The following is a 26,999-nucleotide window of genomic DNA, read 5'->3' as shown; positions in this document are numbered from 1 at the left end:
GGGAGGTAATTGGCAGAAGGCGGTCTCTCAAGTACGCAGACCCACTACCATGAAGGGCTTTTGGGACAAGGTTTTGCTGCCAATGCCACCATTGGTTTCAAGGAGAGGAGGAGACGGTATATTTTTAGTGGGGATTTGCCAGATGTGTCCTCTTTGACTGACCTCTTTGAGCTTCAGCTCACATTGCGCCCAGCCAAAGCCTGCCAGTTTTGGTTAGCAAAGATGGGTCTAACTGACTAAGCAGGGATTCAGTGGGGAAGGTTTTTAAATTTAACATATGTAGATTCATAGATAATCCATAGAGATCATGGTGGTTGGACACCATCAAACATGACACCAGGCAGAGAATAGAAAAATTCAAAGTAGTAGCTCAAGATCTTGGAGTCCTAGTGGACATCCATTTAAATATGAGCCAGCAGTATGCAACAGCTGCCAAAAAAGCCAACACAGTTCTAGGCTGCATCAACAGAGGGATAGAATCAAAGATCACGTCAAGGGTTAATACCACTTTATAATGCCTTGGTAAGGCCACACTTGGAATACGGCATCGAGTTTTGGTCACTATGATGTAGAAAATATGTGGAGACTCTAGAAAGAGTGCAGAGAAGAGCCACAAAGATGATTAGGGGACTGGAGGTTAAAACATATGAAGAATGGTTGCAGGAACTGGGTATGTCTAGTTTTATGAAAAGGACTAGGGGAGACATGATAGCAGTGTTCCAGTATCTCAGGGGTTGCCACAAAGAAGAGGGAGTCAAACTATTCTCCAAGGCACCAGAGGGTAGAACAAGAAGCAATGGGTGGAAACTAATCAAGGAGAGAAGCAATTTAGAACTGAGGAGAAATTTCCTGACAGAACAATTAATCCGTGGAACAACTTGCCTCCAGAAGTTGTGAATGCCCCAACACTGGAAGTCTTTAAAAAGATGCTGGATAGCCATTTGTCTGAAACGATATAGGGTTTCCTGCCTAGGCAGGGGTTGGACTAGAAGACCTCCAAGGTCCCTTCCAACTCTGCTATTGTATTGTATTGTATTGTATTGTATTGTATTGTATTGTATTGTATTGTATTGTATTGTATTGTATTGTATTGTATTGTATTGCAAGATCGAAAGATGTGGAAAGACCTGGCTCATAGAATAGCCAAGAGTCAGACTAAACTGAAAAGAGATCATCATCATCATCATTATCATCATCATCATCATCATCTTCATCATAGATCTGCCCCAAAGTGGCACATGAAACCATGTCACTCAGCCCATGCGGCCTTGCCTGTTTCTCTTACGGGTTTCTGGCGCACATGCGTGCGCAATGATCAGCTGTCCTTCATGTGCATGGCAGTGCCAAAAACAGGCCTGCGCCTGCACGCCCGTCAGCTGATTATCAGGTGCACATCTGTGCCAGAACCCGGAACTTGGGCTTTTCCAGAGCGCAATCCCTTCACGCATGCACCAGCACCGAAAACAGGCCTGTGCATGCATGCTGGCCAACTGATTGTCGGGTGTGCATGTGTGCTAGAAGCTGGAAGTTTGGCTTCTCCAGAGTGTGGCCCTGACGAGCGCACACACACACTCGACGTTTCCAGGCAACCTTTTTGGCAGTCAGTGCCGAAAAAGGTTCACCATCACTGTCATAGATGAAACCGGATGAGAAAGATGCAAGAGCAATACAAATACAGTGGAAAGGATGGAGAGAGGGAGATAATTTCATTCCTTCCTTCCAGAAATTAAGCAAAGGATATCAGGTGATTGTAAAACTACTCTAAATTATCATTTCGTACATAATTCTAGTCTCCATTCTAGCCCTTGCCTATTTTGGGCTTTTCCTTTTATATTCCAACCTTTGATAAAATTTATCCCAGATCTTATAATATTCTGATTCATCTTTATTCTTCAATTCCCACATCAATTTATCCTTTTCAGTGCAGATCAAGATTTTCCTAATTATTTCCCCTTCATTTTCCCCGATTTCCCATTTTTTTTGCCCCAATATGTGAGGCATCTTAAAAGTTCCTCTAAGTCCTTCTTCCTTGTTCCATTGCATTTTTCTCTGGTATTTTCTGAGACATCTTTTCCAGAATCACGATAACGCTGTCTTTCTAGAGAGATGATCAACACTTTTCAGAAAACACCTCGGAAACTTTTTAGTTGGCTTCTTACATGAAGATACTCCTGGATTCTCTCACCAGCCATGGATTCTTAACTACCATATTTTTTGGAGTATAAGACGCATCGGAGTATAAGACGCACCAAGGTTTTAAAGAGGCAAATTAAAAAAAAAGTTTTTGCATTCTCAAAACCTCCCCAAAACAGCCTGTTTTTTGCAACAATGGGCCCATTTTTTTTCCAAAAAAGGGACATGAATAGCCTTTAGGGGGCTTGTAGAATGTTCCTGGGAGGTGTGTGTGTGTGTGGCAAAAACGAGCAAAAAACAGCCCATTTTTTGCGAAAATGGGCCCATTTTTTGTCAAGAAAAGGACATGGATAGGTTTTAGGAGACATATATAGAGTGCTCCTGGGGGCTGGGGAGAGGGAAACTGAGCAAAAAACGGCACATTTTTCACTCATTTCTGCCCTCTCCAGGCCCAAGGAACAATCTGAAAGCCCCCTAAAGGCTCTGCATGGCCATTTTGTTGAAGGGGTGGGGTTTCAGGAGGCCAAAAATGCTGTATTCAGTATGTAAGACGCACCCAGAGTTTCAGCCTCTTTTTTGAGGGAAAAGGGTGTGTCTTATACTCCGAAAAATACGGTAGGTTACCTGGAAAGGTTGGAGGACGTCCTGCTTGCCCAGTAAATCCTGGCAGACCGATATTCCCCTCATCTCCTCTAGGTCCAGGGCTTCCTGGTGTGCCGGGGTCTCCGGGGGGACCTGGGATTTAAAAGATGGAAAGAAAATAACTTCAGACCTTCTCTTCATTTATCTCACTCATTATATTAGTTATATTAGTAGCCTACTTTTGGAATGTAAGAAGCTGATTTTGTTGTGGCCTGCCAGCGGCCAGCAGAGCTGGCAGCAGATTCGGACAATGAGGAAGTTGGAGAGGAACATGGGCCAGTCCTGGAGTCTGGGGAAGGCTTGGACAAGGGCTCTGTGTCAGAGGCAGAGATGGGGCCAGGGTCATCTGACATTTATTAGCTGCCTTTGGAGTCAGACATCAGTGAGGCAGAAGAACAGCTGGAGCCTGCTCCCAGTGAGCGCATGCGCAGAATTGACAGATGAAGGGAACAGCTAAGGAACAAGGATTGACTTGGGAGTAAGGCCACAGGTGGACAGTGAATGGCCCCTCCCAGAGGAAATAAAAGAGGAGCGAAAGGGGAGTGGAGAAAATTAGTTCATTCCTGCATTCTTGGCAAGTATTGAGGAGTCTGATAGATATTGGCCTGGCCACTCTCCAAGCCTGATCAAGGTCAGTAACAGGGGTGGGTTGCTACCGGCATTAGTGCCGGTTCGGCACGCAAAGAAATTAAAAAGATAAAAGCTTTTTAACTTATCCTTATCTTATTCTTCATACATATTAAAGAAGACATGGATTTGTAAGGAAAATCATCCACCTGATATGACATCACCATTTCTGTCAACAATTATTGGAGGGCCTGGTGGACCCATATCGCCAAATTCACCCTGGAAGCAAGAAATAGAAAAAACATGATTTTTCAGTTGGTACTGTTAGTTTGAGCTCCAAGCTTGGCAATTTGGTTGCAAACATTTTGGCTCCGAAACATTTCAACCAGTGGTGAGATTCACAATTTTTTTACTACTAGTTCTATGGCTGTGGCTTGGTGGGCGTGGCTTGGTGGGCGTTGTGTGGCTTGGTGGGCGTGGCTTGGTGGGCGTTGTGCGGCTTGGTGGGCGTGGCTTGGTGGGCGTTGTGTGGCTTGGTGGGCGTGGCTTGGTGGGCGTTGTGTGGCTTGGTGGGTGTGGCTTGGTGGGCGTTGTGTGGCTTGGTGGTCATGGCAAGATAAGGATATTGCAAAATCCCCATTCCCTCCCGATCAGCTGGGACTCAGGAGGTAGAGAAAGATGGGGGTGGGGCCAGTCAGATGTGGTATTTACCGGTTCTCTGAACTACTCAGAATTTATGCTACCGGTTCTCCAGAATTGGAGAGAACTTGCTGAATACCACCTCTGGTTTCAACCAAGTTGCCAAGCTCAGAGCTCAAACTAACAGCCTAAGAGTTATAAACGTTCATGATTTGTGGGCCTATTTTGCAAGGGGGGGGAACTATTATTCTTTTTTTAATAAAAAGTTTTATTATTTTTCAGTTACAAAAATAAACATTCTATCTAAACATTATAAGACTCTCCATTTTTCTTGTTAATATCTTCTAGTAATAATATCATATTAACATTAAACATCATTATTCTCATCATACACATACTAACAGTTTCCATCTTATTTATATCTCTACCTAAGTATATTGCCTACTTATTTTTTAGCCTTCTTTATTTCCAAACTCTTTTTTTATTCTCCAGCCATTGGTAAAATACTTCCCAAATCATATAATATTCAGTTTGCTCTTTCTCCTTAATTGCTAATGTTAATTTGGAGGGGGGGGGGACTATTATTCTTAATATATACATATCAATATTCAATTGGGAGGAAATCTGTGTGTATGGCTTTTATTCCCCTTTGAAAACTCTTGTTTAGTTTTTGAATTTTTCTTCCTATTTTGGGAGTTTGCATTTTAACATTGTGAATACAATAAAAAAACTTTATTTTTTTAAAAAAGGGAAAGGACTGTCCTGTCACAGTTATCTTTGGGCTATTTCCCTGTCTTGTCTAAAGCTACAATATTTCTGCTACCTGGTCAATTTTTCATTGGGGGTGGGGAGGGTTTACCTTTCCGCCTGGAGAGCCATCCCAACCAGGATATCCCGATTCGCCCACAACTCCCTGAATGACAATGAAAGATAATTCAGAATGAGAAGAGACGGGGTTTTCCTCCCTGCTTTCTTCTGTACTTATCCATTTATTGAAAAATCATTTCTTCTGCACACTGCGTAATACTTTTGAGCAGAGTGGTTGAGCAGCAAGCAAGGAAGCAAGCCAACTCTAACTCAAATAAATAAAAATAAATAAAATAAACTTTAATGAAGACTCTGGATAGCCTCTTGCATACAGGAACACTGCATCTGCATTAAGAATCCAATTGAATCATCAATCAAATTAAAAGCCCAAAACATGACAGTTGTGCACTACATTGCCTTTACATCCCAAAGGTCCAGCAGAAGAATTAAAGGGTCTCAAATGCCTTTTGGAGCTCGCAAATAATTGGAGTCAAATGGTCTGCCCAAAGTCTTTATAAAATAGTTTCTCCTTTAAAGGATCAATTCCTTGTGTCTCCAATCACACTTGGCCAATAAAGAATTCCATTCCATTCTATTCTGTTCTTTTTCTATATTCTATTCTACTCTATTCCTATTCTCTTCTCTTCTAATTCTCTTCTCTTTATTCTATTCTATTCTATTCTGTTCTGTTCTATTCTACTCTATTCTTCTTCTCTTCCCAAGAACCAGGATCTCCTGTATAAAACTAAACATATGGTTCCAAAATGTTCTGCTGGTCCTCACCAGAAAATGCCCACTGGGGCATCATCTGCTAGATGAATAAAGATGCATTTGAACACACAACATACCTTTCTGCCTACGTTTCCATCAGGTCCCCTCTGTCCCATGTCTCCCTAAAATGAAAGAAAATCAAATGTACTGTTGAGTATGTGCTCCAGGTTGACATCTATGGGTTCCTCCACTGGGCTTTGCCACACCTTAGTCCCCAAGTCTTTTGGGGAGTCTGGCGAATCTTTGCTAAGCAATTGATCGTTAGTGAAGATATCTACAGATCCCTCACATCCTGGACATACATTGTTTCAACCTCTGCCCTGAAAATGATTCTATACGGCACTGCATACTAGAACAACTAGATACAAGGACAGTTTTTCTCCAAATGCCATCATTCTGCTAAACAAATAATTCCCACAACACTGTCAATAATTTACTAAGACTGTATTACTATTCTTCTTCTCAAGTCATTTCCTAGTATGATTTGATTGCTTATTAGTATCCTATGACTATCACTAAGTGTTATATCTTATGATTATTGATGAATGTATTTTATTCTCCTTATGTACACTGAGAACATCTACACCAGTGACAAATTCCTTCTGTGTCCAATCACACGTGGCCAATAAAGAATTCTATTCTACCTGTACAAATATTTTCCAAAGAGCAAGATTTTGTGAAATTACTTACCCTGGGTCCTGGTAAACCGGGGACGCCTTTTTCTCCCTTTTCTCCAAAGCTCCAGAAACCCTAAACAAACAAACAAAAAATAGAAAAGAACAAGATAGGATTGATGATTCCATGTCTTTGTGTAGACTTAATTTTTTCCTACCAAGGAGCTGGATGCCAGAGCTCTCTGCTTTGCAATCTGATGCACAAAATCACATCTCCACCTCCATAAGTGTTTTTTCTTTTCTTTTAGATCCTCTCATTTACATAGTCCTTTTAATATCATAGTTTCATTTTCACTTTCTGCCAAATTATTCTCTTCCATTATTTTTCATCTTTATAGTTATTTTTTCTTAATACATAAACAATATCTTCAATTGCCCCTTCAAAGTTACACCAAATTTTCCTTTCTTGATTTCTCCATTGGTATACTTTGCTATAAACAGCATACAGTTCAATGTAAGCATAGAGAGCATTTCTTTCACATTTTTCTACCATTAACAATGCAAGATCATTTCTTTATTTCTTAATTAGCTACTTCACAATAACAATCTTACTGCTATTCTCTTTAGTCTACTAATGCAATTCTTTTTCCCTTTCTTCCTCTTTTAACTGTTTTCTCTTGGGCGCTCAAAAATTCCAGTTTTAATTCTTTTCATTCTTTTCCCTCATTCCCTTAATTTCTTTTTCCTATTTTTGTGATTATTGTATCTTTTCTTTAGAGTATTTACTTTTATTATTCTAGTAACTTTCTGGTGTAATATGTATAATTTGTATTAAAATATAAAAAAATCTTGAATGGCATAACTGTTTTTTCTGCTTTTTTCAGGGCAATCTGGCCTACCCAAATATAGGGTGGAGTATACTGGTTCCACTTTGCCTTTCAGCCCCAATTCAGGAGCCTTCACAGGCAATCGCTTTCGTGGCAAATTATTTTTGTAGTTTAACAAAAAGATCTGGATCACCTCAAACTTATTTACCCAACCCATTCACACAGTTGGATCAGACTAAGCTGATTATCAGGATGAGATAATGCACATTGGATTGTATATGCTTTACACAGGCCTCTTGTGTGGCTGAATTCAGCTGTAGTAATATCAACCAGGTTGTAATGGATTATGGGCTAATAAAGGATTGCTATTCTGCACCCGGACTTAGCATACAATATTCTAATATGGATATTGTTCTACGATTAGGGATATGGTGACTCAATGGCTAAGATGCTGAGCTTGTTGATCAGAAAGGTTGGCAGTTTGGAGGAAACAAGATGGGGAGAAAAAGTGATGCTAACCAGGATCGGGCAAAAAGTTTGTTTTTTTACTGTTCCTCATTCTGTTTGCCGGAATCTTTGCTTTTGGAATTTATTGGGAAAGTTAATGTTTTGGAAAAATGTCCCTAGTGTAGGTACTAGATACGGTGAGGGGTTCTTGGTGCTTTCTGAGCTTGGTAGTTTTCTTGTGGATGTTTTATTACCCAAACTAGGTAACTTTGCAGTGACGTGGTGGCTCAGTGGCTAAGATGCTGAACTTGTCGATCATAAGATCGGCAGTTCGGCGGTTCGAATCCCTAGCGCCGCGAAATGGAGTGAGCTCCCATTACTGGTTCTGCCAACCTAGCAATTGGAAAGCATGTAGAAATGCAAGTAGAAAAATAGGAACCACCTTTGGTGGGAATATAACAGCGTTCCGTGCACTTTCGGCATTTAGTCATGCCGGCCACATGACCATGGAGACGTCTTTGGACAGCGCTGGCTCTTCAGCTTTGAAACGGAGATGAGCACCGCCCCCTAGAGTTGGGAACAACTAGCACGTATGTGCGAGGGGAACCTTTACCTTATTCTACTGTGGCTTAATGAGATACTTCTTAGAAGCCCACAAGTTGGGTTCATAAGCCTAGAACAAATGGCCTTTTGTTCACAGCACTGGATATCAAGACGTTTACTTCCATTGCAAATATGCATTTTTCCTTTATCTGCAGGTAAGAACCAGTTTTGACAATTTGAAAACTAAGATGGTCATGGCAGCTCATTTGGAGTCAGGTAAAATTTCTTCAAAATATTTCCTCAAAACTTTTTATTCTTGCCAATGTTTGTGGGGGTGGCTTACTTCACATTCTTCCCATTGTTAGCCAAGTTGCCTTCATAGTAGTCAAAAAATAAAAATAAAAAGATGAAGCAATATGACTGAACATGGTCTATATTTAACAGAGTTACACTTAATAGATGTAGGTTTAAGGCCCAAATAATTTTATTTAATACCATGGATCTTTTGTTTTCCATTTTCTCTTTATCCTGGGTTTCATCCTGTCCTTTATTTTCAGTTTATTTTAATCACTGAAATGCATATGTTTTTCCTTTGCAATATCAATACAATTCATATTGTTCAGTTGTTATACTGGTAAATAAAAACTATGCACACACAGAAAGAATCTGTGTTAATTTGTGGTGAATTGACATGCAATCAATGCCTTCACTTTGCATGTTTCATTGTTTATGTTCAAAATAAGTTCAAGTAAGGTTTTATCTATAAACAAGAATTGCTCAGGGGATCTGTAAGCACAACCCCTGCTGACCTCACTTTACTGCTTATTCTGCATCTCCATTTTTAAAATCAATTTTCTGCATTAAGGCTCACTCAAAGATTACATTAAAAAGCACGTATCTTCTCAATGAACATCTCTGGAATATCCAACCATCAACAGAAAACCCCTCATTATGCACCTCTCATTTGGAGAAGAGAATACCCTGCAAGCCATTTAATGACACAATTAGTAAACAATTTACTCCATGGTTGCAAAGTTTCCTAAAACACTCTTTTCTTAGATTACAAAGACAGCAACGGCATTTGCAAATGTTTCGTGGGGGTAGAAAATTCATTGCCACCACCCAAGAAGAGACCAGAGAGGGTGGGGTGGGGTTGGAGGGTAGGGGGAGAAAGAGTAATTGTGTAGGATTTGTGCCAGATGCTAAGAAGGTTCAATAAAAAACTTCTGCCTATATGAGCTGTCATTGAAACCATCCTTCTGAATGAGAAGCATTAGTCAAAAATTCCAATTTACATTAGAGGGAATTTGTTTATATGTAACAGAAAACCCCAAACAGAAACAAGCCAACAAATTATGCTTCCATTATTGCAATGAAAATACACCAATACTGTAGGACTCATTACCAAGGCTTTGTTATCCCTGTGTGGAAACCATGCTCATACATACTCAGACAATGACGGGATGATGGGGACAAGGAGAAGACAAATTGTGGTGGGAAAATGCTTAGATTCTCCTCTTTCTCCTCGTCCCACATGTTCAGAAGAAGCATGGGAACCCTTTTAAGGGTTCGGTAAGAGCTGAGGTGGCGCAATGGTTAAATGTAGCACTGCAGGCTATTTCAGCTGACTGCAGTTCTGCAGTTCGGCTGTTCAAATCTCACTGGCTCAGGGTTGACTCAGCCTTCCATCCTTCCGAGGTGGGTAAAATGAGGACCCGGATTGTTGGGGGCAATATGCTGACTCTGTAAACCACTTAGAGAGGGCTGAAAGCCCTATGAAGCGATATATAAGTCTAACTGCTATTGCTATTACTTCCACGTTTGTCAAACATGGCTTCATTCTAGATGGATGCTTTGGTTGGGATGGAGCTTGTTCTGAACTATGTGCTACTTCTAACCTCTTCAAAGGGGAGATAAGTCAACAAAGTTTGGATGAAACATCTTACCGGACGTCCAGGAACTCCTGGTGGGCCTGGAATTCCTTTGGCCCCAGGAACTCCCTGAAACAAACAAGTACAAAATCAAAACACTCAGTAATGTATCACTACTCATTACTGTTCAGGTCTAGATTTCAACATCCATTTTTACGTCTATTCATTTATCCTATTGACATCCAAATTCTAAACAGTGGTTAACCATCACCGCCAATTTATATTGAGTCATCTTGTTAACATACAGCTTGAAGTTACCTTATTTCAAAATTGTTAAGACTCATCCATTTGTTGAGTCTGGAAAATAGGGCATTTCTACATTCTGCATTGGTGTCAGCTGCGGAACTCTAATAGAGATAATTTGAGTGAGCAGAATCACTCAACATGCAGGAAAAACCATGAAGTTAATAAAAAGAAGAACTAGGAGTGACATGATAGCAGTGCTCCAATATCTAAGGGACTGCCCCAAAGAAGAGAGAGTCAACGTATTCTCCAAAGCACCTGAAAGAAGGACAACAAGCAATGGATGGAAACTAATCAAGGAGAGAAGCAGTCTAGAAGTAAGGAGAAATTTCCTGACAGTTAGGACAATTAATCAGTGGAACAGCTTCCAGAGGGTGTGGAGGCTGGAGGGTTTCAAGAAAAAACTGGACAACCATTTGTCCAGAATTATATAAGGTCTCCTGTCTTCGGCAGAGGGTTGGACTAGAAGACCTCCAAGGTCCTTCCAATTCTTGGAATACTGCATCCAATTTTCGTCACCACAATATAAAAAAAGAGATTGAGATTCTGGAAAGACTGCAGAGAAGAGAAACAAAGATGATTAGGGGCTGGAGGCTAAAGCATATGAAGAATATTTGCTGGAATTGGGTATGGTTAGTCTAGAGAAAAGAAGTACTAAGGGTGACATGATAGCAGTCTTCCAATATTTGAGAGACTGCCCCAAAGAAAGGGGGGCTTTCAATCTATTCTTCAAAGCACCTGAAGGAAGGACAAGAAGCAATGGATGCAAACTAATCAAGGGGAGAGAGAGCCAACTTAGAAATCAGGAGAAATTTCCTGACAGTGAGAACAATTAACCACTGGCATGGCTTGCCTCTAGTGGTTGTGGATGATCCACTACTGGAGGAGTTCAAGAATACACTGGACAACCATTTGTCCAGAATGATTTAAGGTCTTCTGCCTTGAGCAGAGGGTTGGACTAGAAGACCTTCAAGGTGGATCCAGGAGGGCCCCTTGGTTTACCGAGGAACTCCGGGAGATGAAGCACCAAAAGAGACGCCTAGAGCAACACTGGAGGGCCAGTAACTCTGAATCCGACCAAACACAATTAAGAGCCTTTATTAGGACTTATCTAGTGGCGATACAGGCGGCAAAATGTGCGCATTTTTCCGCTCTTATTGCATCCTCAGAATCGCGCCCAGCCGCCCTGTTTAGAATAGCCCGCTCCCTCTTGCAACTCTGCTGTGGAAGATAAAGTGTGGTTTGCAATTACATGTATCTAAAACAACTTGACGAAGTCAAAGAGCTGAGATTGGTTAATTTAAGGCAACTGGGCTATCGGACACATTGTACATGGTACAAATCAAAAGCTACCACTTGAGTGCCGCTGTTTGTTTCTTTAAGAAATTACATCTTCCACCTGGGTAAGCAGAATTTCACAACCCAGAGATTTTGCTGAAAAAACAGTTTGGTATGTCAACATTTCCATGGTAATGATTACAACCTTGGACATCCTTTTGATTGCCTCTTGTCTCGGGAAAGTTGACATTCTCAGAGACAAACATTCAAGAGTCCTACTCTTTCAAGAGTAAACACCTTCAGGATTCTTTGGGGTGGGGAAGAACAGTGTTGGAAATCATTGATCAAACTCTGCAGAAATTAGACCTTAAACAAGTTAATCATTTACTGAAATAAAGAAATGTCCAGGACTGCCTTAAATTGCTTTTTTTTTCTTCTGGGTTTTTTGAAAGGGAGAATAATCACTTTTCTAAACAGACTGAAAATCATTTCAATTGTTGGGAGGTTTATGCTACATTCTCTTATCTTTGCTTTTCCCCAGGGAAGGGAAGGTTGGGAGAATGTGCTTAAATTCTTCAGCAAATTCCTACATTTTGTTAACAAAGAAGAATGTATTCAGTTTACTGATTCACCTAGGAGTTAATCTAGGAGCTCTCTCTGAATTTCCAATTAATTAGTTGTGCTATCTTTTACATAACAGCCAAAGAATCAAATTTACAAGAAGGTGAAGAGTAATTTCATTTCAGCCACAACATTTTAAATTTTCCAGGAACAGACATTCCAATCCACACCTACACATCACTTTATTCCATTGCTGAATGACAAATGTATCCAGGCATATGAATGTTTTCCTAGATTAGAGTCTGCTTCAAAAAATAAAACAGACCTTAGCTTGCCAAAGCTTATATCATAATAAATTAATTGGTGTTGCCCTGTGCTCAGCCATGAATAAATCTGCCTCATCTGATAGCTTCAACTTTCATACTTTCTGAAACGTACTTTCTAATCTCTTTCTGTGCAAATGTGCAAATATTGGGCTGAAAAGCTAGCAGGAACATTAGTGGGCTTTTTGTGACATGTTTCTCTGCATGTACAGTATGTGCTTATATTTTCTTCCAACATATGCAGTTTTGCATACATTTCCCTGGATGTTCATTTTATTTTATCCTAGGGCAGTGTTGGTTAACCTTTTTTGCTGCCAAGTGCCCAAAGTGCATGTGTGCAAATGCACTTACAGCCGAGGTGGCGCAGTGGGTAGAGTGCAGTACTGCAGGCCACTTCAGCTGACTGCAGTTCTGCAGTTCGGCTGTTCAAATCTCACCGGCTCAAGGTTGACTCAGCCTTCCATCCTTCCGAGGTGGGTAAAAGGAGGACCCGGATTGTTACAGGCAATATGCTGACTCTGTAAACCGCTTAGAGAGGGCTGAAAGCCCTATGAAGCGGTATATAAGTCTAACTGCTATTGCTATTGCTATATGCCCCAATCCCCAAAATGCAATGCAAGCACCACCCCCACCCCCATGCATGCGGCAAGCCATGCACCGTTTTGGCTTCCAGGTTGGTGCAAGAGGTTTTCCAGGCCCCAAACAGGCATTGGGGGACCTCGCACGGTGCCCCCATGCCCTGTTTTGGCTTCCACATTGGTGCAGGCATCAGAAATGGAGGAGAAAGGTAGGGCGCACCAGGGGAATGACCTGTGGAGATTGGGGAAGATCCTGCCACCCACCTATATGCGGCAGAGACCCAAAGACCAGCTGGCCAGTGGGAGGTGCGTGGGCATGCGCAGTGGAGCTGGGCTAGAGCGATAGCTGGTTTACTCGCTGAGAGGGCTCTGCGCGCCACCTGTGTATACATGCCACGGGTTCACCATCATGGTCCAGGGTGTAGTTCAAATGGCCACATTGTAAAATTTAGAAAAGTGAGGAAATTGGGAGGGGGGAAACAGTTTATTTATCTTGACTGTGCCAGTTCTCATTAAAATATGTATTATACTTGTCCTTTATAGGAAGAATAGAATAGAATAGAATAGAATAGAATAGAATAGAATAGAATAGAATAGAAGAGTTGGAAGGGACCTTGGAGGTCTTCTAGTCCAACCCCCTGCCTAGACAGGAAACCCTACTCCACTTCAGACAAATGGTTATCCAACATCTTCTTAAAAACTTCCAGTGTTGCGGCATTCATAACTTCTGGAGGCAAGTTTTTCCACTGGTTAATTGTTCTCACTCTCAGGAAATTCCTCCTTAGTTCTAGGTTGCTTCTCTCCTTGATTAGCTTTCACCCACTGCTTCTTGTTCTTCTCTTAAGTGCTTTGGAGAATAGCTTGACTCCCTCTTTTTTTGTGGCAACCCCTGAGATATTGGACAACTGCTATCATGTCTCGCCTGGTCCTTCTTTTCACTAGACTACCCATACCCAGTTCCTGCCACTGTTCTTCATATGTTTTAGCCTCCAGTTCCCTAATCATCTTTGTTGCTGTTCTGTGCACTCTTTCTGGAATCTCCACATTCTTTTTTACATTGTGGTGATCAAAACTGGATGCAGTATTCCAAGTGTGGCCTTACCAAGGCATTATAAAGTGGTATTAACACTTCATGTGATCTTGATGGGCAACTATAGATTGGAAAATTGAAAAAAAGTGCCTGAAGATGCTTATGTCCAAACTTTTCTATGCTATTTCCAAAAAAACCCCACCTCCAATTTGTTGATGAAACTGTAAGAAATCAAGTCTGACTTCAGCATCCTTTTAAAAAATATTTCATTCAATTTTTCAATTGTAAAGAGCAAACCTTTGCTCCTCGCTGTCCTTTGGTCAATCCAACGTATTCTTCTGTCCCTGTGGAAGACGGAGGCCCTGCTGGTCCTGGCAGCCCCACATCTCCCTAATTGGAAAATAAAAATAGGTCAGTAATGTTAATCGTAATCATATTTTTTGAATGGTAAGCTGCCCAAAGTCATTGACTGAGATAGACAACTATAGAAATTCAGCAAATAAATAAGATGCAAGAAAAGCATCGTAAAGACTGATTAGGTGGCTTGTGCCTTTATCACCATTTTTGCGCCCAAAGAATTAAGGATATAGAACAGTGGTAGTCAACCTTTTTCTACTTACCACCCACTAATGGATCTTTCTTGATGGAAAAATTTCCTTACTGCCCACCAGTTTTTGCGCAAGTGCGGAACATGAGCATATTTCTTTTTTTCAGACATGGGTTCTAAATTTGTTTCACAATTTAACAACTACTTTTACATTTTGATCTGCACTCCACACAGTACTTTTTCCCCTCCTCTTTTCCCTTTTATTACAAACACCAAAAACAATGCTGTATTAGGTGCCAATTTTTATTAAGTGTCACCATCAAAACAAAATTCCTTTTCCTGTCTTCTTCTTCTTTACCTTTCTTATAGTATTTCACTATATCAAGGATCTCTTTTTCCCTTTTTTATTTTCTCCTTCTCTTTCCTTTACTTATTTCTTTCTTTTATTTTATAAGATAACAAAACTTAATTTATGAGCCAGACTAAACACTGCTTACTCTCCTCTTTTATTTTATCCCCTTTTCTCTATTTTTCTTCCCTTGTTTGTTAATTTTTTTGATCTTTTCCTTTTTATCTCCTTTTTTTTACCTTCCTTAGGGCAATGTACAAAAGTAAGGCTGAGCTAGTTAGCCCACTTATTATTATTAGCCAACAACAATTCTCTCCTGCCTATAACTTTTCTTTCTCCTATTTTGCAACTGCTCTGATCCGCTTTATTTTATAAGATAACACAACTTATCTGCCTGTCCCTGCTATCAGTTTCCACTCCTCCCCTTCCTCTTCCCATGTGTTTGCTTGTTTGCGTGCACGCGCACGTTGGTTTATTGATGTGTGCGCTCGCGCTTGCCCACTCACTCAAAAGGAGGTTTTAACCCTACCGCCCACCTGGAATCCCAAAACGCCCACTAGTGGGCGGTAGGGACCAGGTTGACAATCCATGATATAGAAGGACAAAATTATGTAGCTATCCTTAGTAAGGTGGGTAACTTGAAATGGCTGAGCAAATACAAACATACTTTTCAAGTAGACAGTTATTTGAAGTTACAACTTCCAAAGCATCTTCAGGAGATATTTACGCGAGCAAGATTTGAACAGCTTGACACAATAGTCAGATATGGGAGATTCCACTCTATACCCTACAATGAGCATCTCTGCATTTGCAGAGCAGCAGAGGTAGAAGACCTGGCTCACATCCTATTGGATTGTTGCTTGTATAAGAGGATGAGAGACAGATACCTTGGTCCATATACCAAACGAAGGACCCGTTGGGATCCTCATATCAAAATAACTGACCTTATGTGCAGCCAGAATCTGAAAATAACTTTTAACACAGCAAAGAATTTAAGCAAAATGGTTCAGTTGAGATCTACATATGTGGGACTGATTGGGGTAGATTGTAAGGGTGACACCGAAACATAATTTTTATGTCATTTTATTCTATTTTATATATTTTTCTATAAATTGTATTGCATCTTATCTTATCTTATAACTATTGTATTTTACCTTACTCTTACTTGCAATTGTTCGTATAAGGTTTCATTGACAATATGTGTTTGAACCTTGTGCTTTGATATGGCCTATAGGCTAATCAAAAGAGCTATCATGTCATAGACAAGGACTTCTCAACCTCAGGAATTCTGAGATCTGTTGGTTAGGGAATTCTGGAAGTTGAAGTCCACAGAGTTAAAGTCCACGTATCTTAAAGATGCTGAAGTAGAGAAACACCGCTCTAGACTCCTGCAATGCATTCTTTGTTGGACTATCTTTAAAGACTATCTGGAAACTTTAGGTAGTACAAAAGAGAGTGGCCCAGATCTATCCAGGTGGATGTTGGCAGGTGCATGTTACACCTATTTTTCAGGCCCTGCCTTGGATTCTCAGTTTCCTAATGCCATTTAAAGTGCTGGTTTTCCTCTTAAAAAGCATTTTATGACTTGGTTCCTGGTTACTTAAGAACTCCATCTTCCCCTGGAATCAACCTAACCTTTTTGGCAGTGATGAAATTAGTGGGTGTGGCTCAGTGGTCATATCACCAGCCGAGCGTGGCTTGATGGTCATGTGACCAAGTGGTCATGTGACCAGGTGGTCATGGCTGCACAACTGACATACACAATGCAAAAGCAGCTGGACTTTACACAAAAAATGTCCCCTGCAACAAGCAGGAACCTCACAGAATCACAGAGAGCTCAAAAACCAACTATCCCACTTTACACAAAAATAACACAAAAGCTGCACAACTGACTCACACACGATGTAAAAGCAGCAAGACTTCACACAAAATGTCCCCTGCAACAAGCAGGAACCTCACAGACAGACCTCACAGACAAGCTGATTGTCACACAGCTGATAGTCGGAACTTTTTTTAAGCATTTTTTTTACTACCAGTTCAGGAAAATAGGTAGTTACAAAAAATGTTTTTAAAAAAGCTTTTAAAAGTTCCCGTGATTGTGCTGCACAGCTGATTATTGCACATCTGATCGTTGGAAGTTTTAAAAACTTTTTAAAGCATTTTTTTTTACTACCCCTTTGGGTGAACAGTAGCATTTTTTTACTACCAGTTTGGGCAAACCGGACCGAACCAGTAGCATTTCTCCCCTGCTTTTTGGTCATGCTGGGAGAAGCAGCTGATTGTCCTTCTCTTTCAGGAGGTCAAGGAGCCAAAGCCTAGAGGAATTGTTTATAGTTGAACAGGTTCTCTAGAATGCTCTCCCACAAAAAGTTTGATGGGCTCTAATATCCATCACCTCCAAAAGAGTTGAAAATGAAGCTTTTCTGGAGAATATTTGGAAGCCGATGCCAATTTTGGAAATTGTATGTTACAAGCAGTGACAGAGTGAAAAAAATTGAGCTCCATCTCCATCACCCAATCTTCTTCTTGATATGCAACCTGTTTTCAGGGCAAGAACATGAATAAATGGCCAACGTGGTTCCACCACAAATGTGCGAACGACAAAAGCGCGACTGACTAAACCGCGGTGACAAAACCGCGCCGACGAATGAGCGCTGAAGCGCGCTGACAACAGCGCGCCGACAGAAGCGCGCTGTAACCCTAACCCTAAACCTAACCCTAAACCTTACCTTAAGTCAAATCGCGCTTCTGTCGGCGCGCTTTTGTCGACACGCTGTTGTCGGTGCGGTTTTAACATCGCGGTTTTAGCACCGCGGTTTTGTCGGCGCGCTTTTGTCGTTCGCACATTTGTCGGGTCACGGGCCAACGTGTGGAAGGACAGTTAACAATCGTCTTAATCTCACAATGATCTGAGAAAAAGCTATTCAGTGTCCCATTGCAAAACCAAAACAAACTTACTTTTTCTCCTGTTTCTCCATGGATAACTAGACCGCTACTGCCCTGCAAAATAACAAAAATAAACACCAAATCGTTATAATTTTTACTTTCCAAAAATGGTACAATTGAAACATAAAGACATCCAAGCATGAGTCAAAAGAAATAATCAGTGGAATTAAAGCTTGTTTTCTTATATCTGTCTTCCAAAAGTGTTAATCAACATTCACCATTTGAAAAAAAAAAGACCTTTAGTATTAGTTTTGGTAAACCAACCTGAGTTGATGAGGAATTAAAGCTAATTATTTGGGTTAAAGTATTAAAATCTTTCACTTTTCTCACACTAATTTCATTAGCTTGATGTCATACTCAAAGCACTCGGACACAATAGGAATGGACAGAATATCATTAGTCACAAACAGCTGCATTAATCGGAGTAATGCATTTATTACAAATATATATTTTGTAATCCTAGGTCTTGAGAAACATCTAATTGAGGGAGTCCTCATGACCATTATTGGGACCAGTTATGTGGCTAATCAAAGCAGTTGTAGAGTTGTAAAGTCCTGTAGCTAATCAGCAGTTGTAAAACTGATTTTGTGCCTTTTTTGCATTGGTTTTTAATGGAATCACTGCAGTTGTTAAGTGAATCACGTGGCTATTAAGTGAATCCAACTTCCCAAATCCTCTTTGCTTGTTGGAAGCCAGTTGAGAATGTCTCAAATGGTAGGCACATGAGTTTGGAACGGTTTACGTTAAATTTCTGTCTATTGTGTGTTGTTGGGGTTGAAGCTGAAGTAGTCATTGACATTGTAGCGGATAATTTTATGTGCTTTGCTTAGTAGTAAGGTGGCGTAGTTCTAAGTTGTCTAAGCCCAAAATTTCAAGCCTGGTGGCATAAGGGATTCTGTTGCGAGCAGAGGAGTGGAGGACTCTTCTCGTGAAATATCTCTGGACTTTCTCAATTGTATTAATGTCCAATATGCAGTGTGGGTTCCAGACGAGCTGTATTCGAGAATTGGTCTAGCAAAGGTTTTGTGTGCCCTAGTTTGCAATACAATATTACCAGAGAAGAAGTTTCACAAGATATTCTGTCCATCTTTAATGCAAAAAAGTTGTCCTAAGGTTTATCAGGAAAAATACAATATTATTGATTTGATGGGTGGCAGAATGCCGAGAATCCATCCAGCACACTTACCACAGATCCTGGGAGCCCTGGGAAACCTGGGGGTCCCTAAATTAGAAGGAAACAATATTAATCAGATGTTTTATTTTACGGATGGAACAAATAAATAAAAAGAGGGAACTGTTGTTAAAAAAGGAAAGGTGAATGGTGCCTTGAATATCTCAAGTTATTCACAGTGCAATATTATTTAGGAAGCAAACAAATGAATTATTCAGTAATAGATAAGAGCAGCTGATTTGTGCCAAATCCTCCTTTGCACGAGATGAGAATCTCACTCCCACGTCCTATCCTGGGTTGATGCCCTTATATTTAATATTTAAGCAAATAGATGTGAAAAAGGGCAGACACCTCCCACCCAAACTACAGTAGATCAGAAGCTAAATGGGGTGTAATTAAATCCTTTTCCACCTTGTCATTCTGCTTTCCCTCCTGAACCAAAGAAGGAATAATCTGCATTAGGGCTTAGATTAATCTATCCTAATCAGAACAACAGAGTTGGAAGGGGGCTTGGAGGTCTTCTGGTCCAACCCACTGCTCAAGCAGGAAACCCTATACCATTTCAGACAAATCTCTTTTGAAAAACTTCCAGTGTTGGAACATTCACAACTTCTGTAAGCAAGCTACGCCACTGAGAGATTGTTCTAACTCTCAGGAAATTTCTCCTTAGTTCTAGGCTGGTTCTCTCCTTGATTAGTTTCCATTCATTGGTTCTTGCCTTGCCTTCTGGTGCTTTGGAGTGGTACTAAACCGGTACTTTAGTACAACCAAGGATTGTATTAGCTTTTTTGGCTGCTGCTATACACTGATGGCTCGTGTTTAAGGGTCCTTGGAGTCCTAGTGGATTCACTTAAATATGAATTAGAAGTATACAGCAGCAGCCAAAAAAGCTAATACAATCATTGATTGTGTAAACAGAGGCATAGAATCAAAATCACGTGAAGTATTAGTACCGCTTTATAAAAAAAGCCCTCGTAAGACCACACCTGGAATATTGCATCCAGTTTTGGTCACCACACTACAAAAAATGCTGTTGAGACTTTGGAAAAAGTGCAAAGAAGAGCAACTAAGATGATTAAAGGCCTGGAGACTAAAACATGAACGGTTGCAGGATCTGAGTTTGTCTAATCTAGAGAAAAGAAGGACTATGGGTGATACGACAGCAGTATTCCAGTATCTGAGTGGTTGCAACAAAGAGAAGGGTGTCAACTTATTTTCCAAAGCAACAGAGGGCAGGACAAGAAACAATGGATGGAAACTAATCAAGGAGAGATGCAACCTGCAATTAAGGAGAAACTTCCTAACAGTGAGGACAATTAACCAGTGGAATAAGCTTGACACCAGAAATTGTGGGGGCTTCATCACTGGTGGTTTTTAAGAAGAGACCGGACAGTCACCTGTCTGAAATGGTATAGGTCAGATCTCCTGCTTGAGCAAGGAGTAGACTAGAAGACCTCCAAAGTCCCTTCCAGCTCTATTCTGATTCTAAACATTGTAGATAACAATCAGTAGCTATTTCATACATTCTGAACTAGCTACAATGGTATTCAGGATGTAATTAATAACAACAACAAAAAAGGATGATTTACCGGAAATCCAGGTAGCCCAATGGGACCAGCAGGGCCTGATCGACCTGGAAAACCTTTAGGTCCCTGTTAAGAAGGACAAGAAAGGCAAGAAATAAAGTTCAGAAGTCACGTGTCCTGCTCATCCCCAAATGAGTTGACTGTTGTCAGATTCGTAACCCAAACTCATCACAGTGTCATAAACACAATCATCACATGTCATGCAAAACCAGAACTGTGTTGTTATCTCTCGTTATTATCATTATTATTATTATTATTATCTCTCTTGTCTTTGGCTTGATTAATTCCACGGTTAGAGGACGTCTCCTGGAGCATAGAATCCCAAGAGGAAGATTCAAAACTCCCCCACAGGATAGAAAACATGATGTGAAAACTAGAAACAAATTTCTGGATGTCTGTTTATTTGCAAAGCCCAAAAGCCAGCCAAGAAAAAGGTTTGCTCTGGTTGTAGGAAGCCAATTTTTATGGGGTTCTTTTTCCTTTCCTTTCCTTCCCTCTTGATTCTAACCTGTATCTTCCTTTCTCATCTCATTGGCTTTTCTTTCAGCTAAACCCAGTCCTACATAAGGAATGTATAAGAGGCTGGGGGGTGAGGAGGAGATGAAAGGTCTTTTTCATGGGAAGTAATTGGACAACCAAATACTGATGTACTGTATCTATCTATTATCCATCTTATCTATGGATGGGTTTCAAATATTTTAGCAACGGGTTCTCTGCCCAGTTGTTGGGTGGATGTGGCCATGGTGGGCATGGCCTAGTTGGCCTCCTGCACCATAGCAGCAGGGCATTTTTGCCCTCCATGGGTTACGGAGGCTTTCCTTGAGCCTCTGGAAGAGCGAAAACGGCCTCCCCAGGCTCCGGAGGATGGAAATGGGGGGCATTTTTCACCTTCCCCGAGCCTCCATGCACACCCTTACTTGCGTCCAAAATGGGATGTGTGGGATCTCCTGGGAAGGGTGGGATGGGGTGGGCGGGGCCAGCCAGGAGTGGGATTTGGGGGTTCTCCAAACTGCACAGAATCTTAGCTAGAGGTTCTCCTGAACCCCTGCAAGCCCCACAATAACCCACCCAATTCTTATCCATCCTCCTCCCCCTTTCTCACTCACTCACTTATCCTTCCTATCTCTCCCTCTATCTCATCCTTCCCACCCCTCTCTCTTCCATTTCTCTCTACCTTATCCATCCTATCTCTCTATGTTTATCTCACCCTCCTCTCCATTCTAACTATCCTCCTCCTCCTCTCTAACTAGCTATTTCTGGGAGCTACTCCCCCAAAAGGATCTAACAGACTTAAATCAGAAATTCTAAAAAAAAATCCACAATAGGAAAAATGCTAATCATAAACAAAAGGTCTCCTGGCTACTCTTGGTGGGGGCAAGTGGTACCCCAGACATCATACTTTATGCCATGGTGATATGGCATACGTGACACCCTTGGGCCTTGTACTGGACGTATGTTACTCGTATCTTCCTCTTCTAACAAGAAAGCTATTGTTTGTCCTTCTACCAGACACAGTGTGGAACTCTGCAGGGGATCATTGGACTGTATTCCTACTTGTAGAATTTCCTCCCTGCAAACAGTTTGGTGGCTCTGTAAGTTTTGTAAAAAAAAGGGGGGAAACGTGGTGGCTCAGTGGCTAAGATGCTAAGCTTGTCAATCAGAAAAGTCGGCAGTTCAGTGGTTTGAATCCCTAGCAAAGTGGAGTGAGCTCCCGTTACTTGTCCCAGCTTCTGCCAACCTAGCATTTTGAAAGATGTATAAGAAATGCAAGTAGAAAAATAGGAACCACCTTTGGTGGGAAGGTAACAGTGTTCCCTGCGCCTTTGGCATTTAGTCATGCTGGCCACATGACCAGAGAGACGTCTTTGGACAGTGCTGGCTCTTTGGCTTTGAAACGATGAGCACTGCCCCCTAGAGTTGGGAACCACTATCACATATGTGCGAGGGAAACCAAGTTTTGTAAAGATTAAACAGCAGTTAAGAAAAGTAAAGCACTCCTTGTCTACCTCATTTAGTTATTGATCAAGTCTACTTCCCTCCTTATAAGAAGTCTACAATGTGATTTGCCGTTGTGACCAACTGAGTCAACTAATAAGCTTCCACGGCTGGGGTAGATTTAGGACTAAGGTTTTCTAAGGAGAATTCAACACTATTATGCTGGAAAAAAAATTGAAACTTTCTTTCTCTTTACTAATTGCCAAAAATAATGCAACACACAGGCAAGGAAAACAGAAATTACAAGGGAAATGAACTTACAATAGGGCCATCCAGTCCAGGAAGACCACTTTCTCCCTAAATAATAACATAAAAACAGCAAGCATTTAGATGAAACATAGATTAGCAGGGAAATGTATTTTGCAAAAGTTTGAGAAATGTTTTTTTTAATTGTGGGAGACAGATAGCTTCCCAATTAAAAACTTAAATGCAATCTTTGTAGCGATTACTAGAATATCTTGATTACTAGAACGACTTAGTTGGGATAGTCAAAATGTTGGCAGCAAAAAAAAAACCAATTTGATTGAAAATGAATTAAGGGGGGGGGGGGAATCAAGCCACATCAGACCCAAGGCATATCCAGTATTTTGAATCCCCCCAGTGGCTAAAAACATCTGGGCAAAAGCTCCCAAAAGTGCTTTTTTGTTTTGCTTGAAGAGGTTTTGCTTCTCATTCAAACAGCTTCTTCAGTTTTGACTTCTAACATCTTAAAGCAAACCAAGAGGGTTCAGTTGCCTTGTGAAAGAAAGCAGCTTTGGGACAACCATGACCTGGATGCCTAAGAACCTCCACAGATATCTGGGCAGATACCAATTTGGAATATCTGGGCAGCTTCCAACTTAAATAGGAAGTTAGTTGCTTTGTTCTACTGGCTTTCAAGAGATATCTGGATGTTGAATTTAAAAAGTGGTTCCTTTTATCAAGCATGACTTTTAAAATCCTTAGCTTCCATGGTTAATCTGGAATCTAATAATCAAATTTATTTCACTATGGTCAATGAAATCTATGGCAAATCTAAACAGCATACAAAAAAGCAGAGAAATTACCTTGCCAACAAAAGTGCATCTAGTCAAGGTTATGGTTTTCTCAGTTATAATGTATGGCTGTGAAAATTGGACCATAGGAAAGGCTGAGCGCCAAAGAATGGAGGCCTTTGAATTCTGGTGCTGGAGAAGACTCCTGCCAGTCCCTTAGACTGCAAGGCGATTCAACCGGTCAGTCCTAGAGGAGATCAACCCTGACTGCTCTTTAGAAGGCCAGATCCTGAAGAGGAAACTCAAGTACTTTGGCCACCTAATGAGAAGGAAGGACTCCCTGGAGAAGAGCCTAATGCTGGGAAGGATTGAGGGCAAAAGAAGACGGGGATGACAGAGAATGAGGTGGCTGGATGGAATTACTGAAGCACAAGATGTGAGCTTAAATGGACTAGAGGATGGTAGAGAAGGCCTGGAGGAATGTTGTCCATGGGATCGTGATGGGTTGGAAATGACTTCACAACTAAAACAATCAAAGAGGAAATAATTCATGACTAGCAACAACAACAATGGTCAATGAGCTACAAGGAATCTTTACATTTCTAAAGCCAATTTATCAAACACAGGCATAACCTTTTTTAAGCTGTCTTCTTCCTCCCAAAGAAAATTTCAAATTTAATTGCTTAGACATACCTTCTGCTCCAGTTCCTTTATCTGGACATTTCTTACCTTCACTCCTTTAAAAATCCCTGGGGCATAAACAGGTTCACCTTTGGGGCCTTTAGGACCAGGCTGACCCTGGATAGAGAAATTAAGAAAACAAGAGGAAAAGATACTCTTTAGCAAAAATAAATAAAAAAGATAGAATAAATTCAAAGCTTAGGTGTCCTGAAGCTGAAATTAAAAATATAAGAAATGCATATAGAATTCATTTACATTCTATTGCAGCTATGATGGATGCACTGCTGGAAGATAAGAAGGACCAGTTAGGAATAGATTGTCATGGAGAAAAATCTATCTAGGTGGATCTCCATGAGGTGACATCAACTTGATGGTGCATAATCAACCAATCAACCAACCATCCAACTCAACTCAATCCAACTCAACTCAACTCAACTGAACCCAACTAACTAACCAATTCAATATACATTGAAGACTTTATATGTCATTTGTCATGTCAGAATGTGTTTATTGGAAGACCCTCATGGTATTGCCCTTTTGAAGATAAGCTAGGCTACATACATTACTGAATAAGTACTACTAGTGTATGGTTCAGATAACATTTTAAGCCACAATAAACTTTGAATTTAGGATATCCTGTTTCAATTTTGTTTAAACAAATTGAAATCCAGCTATTGTGGTCTCCCAACCACACATCATGGCTTAGAATATTGCTTGTTATTTATAGTTGGACTATGATTTGCTATAATGTACAAATCTACCCACTACCATAATAGGACTTCCCCAAAGAGGATGGTATTTCTAGATAGTCATCTGCTCTCAAGATAGGAAAGAGTTGACATGATGTGATAGATATCTATGAGTTTTTGCTTGGCTGCTAAAAAGGGGAAATAATTAAGACTCCCCCAAACCTTTTCACCACAGTTATAAAGAAAGCAGCCTTAGAACTATTCATAGTAGTAACTGTTTAAGACAGTATTTCTCAACTGCAACTTTACGATGTCTGAACTTTAACTCCCAGAATTCCCCAGACATCTTAAAGCCGTCAAGGTTGAAAAAGATAGGTTTAGGTTATGCAGTCAACCACCAATCTCAACCTAAAACCAAAGCTACATCAAGAAATACCGGTGGTCCTTGGGGACCAGGGAATCCATCTGATCCAGAGGAGCCAGGACTTCCAATGGTACCATTACAGCCGTCTAAACCAGGAAGACCTCTGGATCCTGGCTGACCGGGGTGTCCCTGTTCAAGGGGAAAAAAGAAGCAAAAATTAATATTTCTTAATCACTTCTTAATTTTTTAAATAATGCAAGGGAATGGAATTGGCCTTGCTTAGGAGGACATTCATTTATATTTGCATACCTGAGCTTGATAAGACCAGATGTGCATTTTTTACACATTTACTCCATACCCATGCTTGGGATGCTTTACATATTTACCCAACTGTAGAAAAGATTTGGTGTGTTTATTGCATTTATTTATGAGCCCAGTCAATTCCCAACTTTGCAATAGCTCCAGAGGTATTTTTCTCTTCATTAAATGCCAACAACCTTATCCCAATATTCAGGGCTCTCTGACTGTTAATTCTCTTTCCAAACGTTATCATCTTCCGGGGGGTGGGGGGGAAGCTAAAATAATTTCCAACCAATTCTTCATTCTATAAAGAATGCATAGTTGTGTAAATAGTTACCCCAAAGTACATTTGTTTATATTTGCATGCCTCAACGTGTTGGATTAGTGAGACACTTAATCAGTTCGGGGGCTCTGATTCAGTGGGTGCAATCCCACTGAAAATTTAACAAATCCACATTCTTATTAACTGCTCCTAACAAAGGTTTGCCCTGACCAGCTGTACATGGACTGAAGAGATTGGCTGTGCTTTCATCTCTGTGCATTTCCCCCCCCACTCTCTGAAACCAAAACAGCAGATGGCAGCAGAAATAGCTCTCCCAGAGCAGACTTACACTGTGGCTTTGAATTCTGACTGTAAAACAAAATGAGGAAGGAAGGGTGTGTGTTTAGGCTGCATCTGCAGGGATTGGAGATTTTGATAGCATATTTCCAAGAGGCAGGTTAGTCTTTTGCCACCATGCAAAAATACAGAGCTCCCTGGGCAACCTTAAATCCCCTCCGTGCATCCAAATAACAGAATAACAGAGTTGGAAGGGACCTTGAAGGTCTTCTAGTCCAACCCCCTGCTCAAGTAGGAAACCCTGTATCAGTGATGGTGAACCTTTTTGGCACCAAGTGTCCAAACCAGAATGCACGTGCATGCGTGGCACAGCGCAGAGAAACCTGAAGGTCAGCTGGCCAGTGCATATGTGCATGCCATCCAGCTGGTCTTTGGGTTTTTGGCACCAACATGTATGCCAGCCAGCTGGTCTTTGCATGCACTGGAGCACTGGAAACCAGCTGACTGGTGCGCATGCCTGTTTTTTGGCCATTTTTCGGGCCATTTTCAGGTGGCTTTTCAGGGCATTTTCAAACTATTAACTGGCATGTTTTCAGGCCATTTTTGGGCCACAAAGAGCACAAAAATGGCCTGAAAATAACCCAGAAAAACAGCCTATTTTTGAGCTGTTTTTTAGGCAGTTTTCAGGCCATTTTCCGGTGCTTTGGCGCATGCAAAGACCATGCGCACCAGAAACCAGAAGCGCAGCTGGCAACAGCGCACATGCCCACAGAGAAGGCTCTGCATTCCACCTCTGGCACACGTGTCATAGGTCCACCTATACCGTTTCAGACAAATGGCTCTCTAATCTCTTCTTAAAAACCTCCGGTGTTGAAGCACCCACAACTTCTGGAGGCAAGTTGTT

The 26,999-nt window shown here is 40.9% G+C and overlaps 1 protein-coding gene across 2 annotated transcripts in view; it reads right to left on the bottom strand.

Moving 5' to 3' along the window:
* COL4A6 (collagen type IV alpha 6 chain) overlaps positions 1-26,999 on the bottom strand; it is a 212,571-nt gene that overhangs the window by 56,361 nt on the left and 129,211 nt on the right. For both annotated transcript variants that reach the window (XM_087727220.1, XM_087727221.1), the window contains exons 6-18: positions 25,309-25,425; positions 24,232-24,300; positions 22,790-22,825; positions 20,537-20,599; positions 18,963-18,998; positions 17,789-17,830; positions 14,232-14,324; positions 9,937-9,990; positions 6,250-6,309; positions 5,637-5,681; positions 4,841-4,894; positions 3,552-3,621; positions 2,758-2,868 (exon numbers count right to left, since the gene is read on the bottom strand). In XM_087727220.1, the coding sequence (XP_087583346.1) occupies positions 2,758-2,868; positions 3,552-3,621; positions 4,841-4,894; positions 5,637-5,681; positions 6,250-6,309; positions 9,937-9,990; positions 14,232-14,324; positions 17,789-17,830; positions 18,963-18,998; positions 20,537-20,599; positions 22,790-22,825; positions 24,232-24,300; positions 25,309-25,425 (850 nt within the window). The remainder of the gene's footprint in view (positions 1-2,757; positions 2,869-3,551; positions 3,622-4,840; positions 4,895-5,636; positions 5,682-6,249; positions 6,310-9,936; positions 9,991-14,231; positions 14,325-17,788; positions 17,831-18,962; positions 18,999-20,536; positions 20,600-22,789; positions 22,826-24,231; positions 24,301-25,308; positions 25,426-26,999) is intronic.

This window comes from Thamnophis sirtalis, unplaced genomic scaffold (assembly GCF_051295495.1).
Source record: "Thamnophis sirtalis isolate CommonGarterSnake01/CBP01778 unplaced genomic scaffold, rThaSir2_p1.2 scaffold_13, whole genome shotgun sequence".
In the NCBI taxonomy this organism is placed as follows: Eukaryota; Metazoa; Chordata; class Lepidosauria; order Squamata; family Natricidae; genus Thamnophis; species Thamnophis sirtalis.
Note: the sequence above shows the minus strand (reverse complement) of the source record. Positions and strands in the feature narration are given on the sequence as shown.